Source organism: Hypomesus nipponensis, chromosome 14, assembly GCF_054491055.1.
Source record: "Hypomesus nipponensis isolate SF chromosome 14, ASM5449105v1, whole genome shotgun sequence".
Classification (NCBI taxonomy): Eukaryota; Metazoa; Chordata; class Actinopteri; order Osmeriformes; family Osmeridae; genus Hypomesus; species Hypomesus nipponensis.
The window spans coordinates 4,345,069-4,349,447 of NC_140374.1; the positions used below are offsets into that span (position 1 = coordinate 4,345,069).

The 4,379-nt window shown below is 43.5% G+C and overlaps 1 protein-coding gene across 1 annotated transcript in view; it reads left to right on the forward strand.

Moving 5' to 3' along the window:
* cttnbp2 (cortactin binding protein 2) overlaps window positions 1-4,103 on the forward strand; it is a 30,181-nt gene extending 26,078 nt beyond the window's left edge. Inside the window, exons 16-23 of the mRNA XM_084672543.1 lie at window positions 99-280; window positions 574-752; window positions 880-1,085; window positions 1,184-1,360; window positions 1,445-1,496; window positions 2,622-2,733; window positions 2,840-2,944; window positions 3,090-4,103. Of these exons, the coding sequence (XP_084528669.1) occupies window positions 99-280; window positions 574-752; window positions 880-1,085; window positions 1,184-1,360; window positions 1,445-1,496; window positions 2,622-2,733; window positions 2,840-2,944; window positions 3,090-3,407 (1,331 nt within the window). The 3' untranslated portion in view covers window positions 3,408-4,103. The remainder of the gene's footprint in view (window positions 1-98; window positions 281-573; window positions 753-879; window positions 1,086-1,183; window positions 1,361-1,444; window positions 1,497-2,621; window positions 2,734-2,839; window positions 2,945-3,089) is intronic.
* The last annotated feature ends 276 nt before the right edge of the window (window positions 4,104-4,379 follow it).

Genomic DNA, 4,379 nt, shown 5'->3' on the forward strand with positions numbered 1-4,379 from the left:
CAGTGTTTGAGGAAGGTGGGGAGGGGTATACAGAATGTCATGAGGATAGGAATCCAATGATGAGTGAAAAACAACTTCTGTTCTTCTCAACCAATCAGCCCAAGCCGGCCTGCACCATTTTCAGGAGGGTGGTTTTCTGATTGGCACGCTGTCCAAGTCCCGCCTCCAAGGCTCGGAGCTTCGTCTCCAGCAGCACTTCCGCTGGGTGACCCTGCGATGGGACGCTGAGCCGCTGCACGGCCTTCTGGGAAGGCACCTTCGCCGGAAACTGCTCCACAAGGTGAAACAGGGGGAGATTTCATGAATAGAATCCCTAAAACGTTGTTGAGTATTACAAAATGTTTGCAAGCAATGGTGTTAAAGGTGAAGTGGATTTATTATTACATGTATTATATCATGGATTACAGTGCCAGATCCTAAAGTTGTATTGCATTCTCAATTTTATTTTATGGTTGTGATCCCATAAAACCACATTCAGTCTGTTTGTCATTGCTTGTCGACAGAATGGTTCGTATTCTGATACCACCCAAACCTCCGTTTACCTTTTCTGTCACCCCCCACCCCCCCCCCCAGATGCAAGGTTGTGCTGGGGACCCCGAGGGCCTGCTGGAGAAGACCCTGGGCTGGGTGAGCAATGTGTGGCTGCAGCTCAACGCCTGCCTGTCCCGCCTGGGGACTCACGAGGCCCTGCTTGGACCCCAGCTCTTCCTCTCCTGCCCTGTGGTCCCCGACAATTCTCTGGCCATTGTCAAGTAAGTGTGTGTGTGTGTGTGTGTTGGTTCTTCACACTCATACAGTTGACTCGTACCACAGTTTAGTTTCTCCGTATTACCGTGCGTGAGTTGTTCTTCATCCCTTGTGTCTATGGGTGACCTCCAGGTGGCTGGCCGGGCTGTGGAACCTCGTGGTCGTCCCTCGCGTGGAGGAGGCCATCGTCTCCCGCGTGACAGTCAAGCGCTCCCCGGCCCAGCGACCGGCCCCTGGAGACCAGGGCCTCAGCAGGGGCGAGCAGGCGGTGGTCAAGGCTGCTCTCAGCATCCTGGTCAACAAGGCTGTGCTGCACGGCTGCCCCCTGCCGTGTCACGGTGGGTCAAAGTGCGCGCGCGCGCGTCATTTTCAAGGGGACGCGTTACTTCTGCCGAATGAAGGGGTTGGAATCAGTGTCGCACATCTCCCTCTCCAGAGATCGCTCGGCACCTGTTGGAGTTCAGGGGAGGGACCTTCCCTGTGTCAACCATTGGCTCCTGTAAAGGAAGCGGCGGCAGGAAGGGGAGGGACTGCAACATGTGGAGGAGAGCCAGCACCAGCCCAAGAAAAAAGGGGAGGACTTTGACGAACTGGAGTGGTTCTCTCCGAGAGGGTAAGGAGGAGACTAGTTATCTTACGCGGGTGAAGATGACATGTTGGCATTTTTGTATCCATATTTTGTCTCCTCCCATTACAGGGTCACTGTCCAACACTGATGTCCGCTTCATTACCAACGGCAACAGCCAAAGGTCAGTGTTTGCATCCATTTGACTGAGTACTCAGAAACATGGCCATGACGTATTTCACATCAAACAGATGGCATTCCTGATGGAACACACACTTTCATATAAGACTTCAGCACAGCAGTTGTTTTTTTTATTAACATCATTTTAAAATGGTTGGCACCACCAGCTCTTGTATATCATTTCTAAAATCACTTTTTAAATCTTTGCTCAATCCACCATCATCTTTTTTTATATCTAACTTGGATCCTTTATGTACAATGTGCCATCATCATTGTGTTGGATGATATGACGAATCACAACAAAAGTCCATTCAGTCATATATGAGCCTAAAACTGTTAGTCAAGATAGGGATCATTCCTTTTAGCAAGTCATTATAGTTTGAAACAATGGCTTTGTCAAATGAATCACATTGGAAAATAAGTCGTCCAAAGTTGTGTCCCTTTTGGAATGAGACCCATTCCAAGGGCAGACAGATGTGAGGGTGGTCTATATGTATAGACACAATTACTGCATACTGATGTGAGGGTGGTCTATATGCATAGACACAATCACTGCATACTGATGTGAGGCTGGTCTATATGCATAGACACAATTACTGCATACTGATGTGAAAGTACATACAGTATAGAGCAGACAGTGCTTCAATATCAAATGATGAAAGCTAGCGGCCCAAAGAAAACACATTGAATTGCCCCCGTTATAAATGGTGTTACATCATATTTCAGTGAACATGGAGTTTACAGCACGTCTCCACATTACTTTCATTTAATCTAACTTGGTAATTACTCTGCTTGCTCTAGCATTGCATTTGCTATATATATGTCTGTCCACTTTCTTAATGCAACCCACATGTCAAGTGAAACTCAAGTGCAGCACTTTATGTCGACAAAATAACATGTCACAACTGGACATGCCCACGAAAAGCCTAATTTGTATATAATACTTTGTCTTAATAGCATTCTGAAATGTTTGCAAAATGTTGTGCAATGTTTGCTTTGAAAGTAGGCGGTGTATGTTCAGGCATTTGTTGTTGTTGTTGAAGGAATCCAGTTGAACTGGCTTCAGTAACATGACAGTAAGCTACTACACATGAGCTCATGAGTGATCAGGTTTTTGTGTGTGTGGCAGGCTGGTGGATGGAGACCTTGTGAATTTGTCTCTCTGCTCCGATGACGACACTGAACTGATCCGAGAACTGCAGACCATGTGCACCAGCAAATCAGAAGCTGACATCAGCAAGGTACCATCCTGCTGTACCTCTGCCTTCGACCTCAGTCTTACGTCGTAGTACTCTGTGATATGTTTATATTTCACTGAACAATTGAAATGCCCAATTTTCCTTGCAGATTGCTCAGTCAAAGGATGAATTTTTAGTCTTCTCTGGCTCTCCAAGTAGACAATCACTACATAAGACTGACCAGAAGACAACCGCTCAACTGCGACCACAGACTGTAAGATATATATATAGAGATATATATCCAGCAGGGTTGCTGACAGAGATTCTGGCACGCACAACTTTTCTGAATATGAGTTATAATCACATTTTATCATAATTTTACATTCTGCTCATTACTGTCTTTTTCCCCCCCATGGCAGACTAGCAGCCATCACGCAAACCAAAGCCCAGCTAACGCAGCCCAAAGCCACGAGAGGCGACCTGCCTCCAGGCCCAAATCCCAGCTCCCTGTCCCCAGCAGCAGGGGGCAGCCACCACGACCCAGCAGCAGCAGCACCTCCACCCCCAACCAGGCGAATGGCAATCGCAACGCAGCTGAGACCAGAACCGAACCCAGCAGCAAAACAAGGCATGTACTGCCCAGCAACAACAACTTCAACAAGAACAACCAACGACAGGAGGATATTTGGATCCTACATGGAGACCTGCATGAAAACGGCAACAATGACAAGTTCTAGAACCCTGTCCGCCACCTTCCCACAGTTCCTTTACAAAATCCCTCCATGTAAAGTTAGGGTTATGAAGACCTCTTTGTATTTGTACTTGTTTTCTGTACTCGTTACACTGTATAAAAATGTGTACTTGGGGACCATAGTTTTATTATATTACAGTATTGAAGTATTGAATGGAAAAAATACATTTGCAGGGAATACTGTAAAAAAGAAGTAAAACAAGTTTTACCTTTTGGTAAAAGTGTTTTGGATTAAAGAGCGAACAGTCAGTTTTTGCTATTAAGTATTTTTGAAGTGTTTTATGTTAAATAGTTGCAAGTTCAATTTAAATACTGTTAAATAAAATCAGGGTTTTACCAAATCTTTGTAAATAAGAATTAGTAACTTTAATGGTATATAGATTGGTGTATGTGGTACTATGCTTGTAAAAAACTATATAGTGAAGATAAACTGATGAAAATAAAACTTGTACATATGTTTGTAATATGAAAATTTGGTTCATAACTTTCACTTGTTTCAAAGTGAATAGAATCTGGCAATAAGTAACATAATTGCAAACACATTTTTTTCTCCCAACCGTAAGCCATAATAAATATTTACACTACCCATAATTCCATCAGAGTTATGGTTGAGTTTTTCTTTGACTTCTGTTGAGCCCAAAACAAAAATATTAAATATATAAATATTAAATATATAAAATCATTTTTGGTTTGTTTGCCTTCTTTGTTTCCTTCTTTATATTTGTGTTTAACGTTTTTTTTTTCCAAGAAGGAAAATGTGTTTTTTGAGTCAACATTTGTAATACGTACAGGAAATATTTCAGCCTTTGATGTTGATCTGTATAATAGATGTTTAAAGAAATGTCCAGCTTCCTTTCAGCACTACCATTAAACTGCACTGTTGACCCCACAACGCTCGTCCTGACTTAGTTGTTACACCAATAAACACAGTCTTCTTAAAATCATATTTTTACTGGAA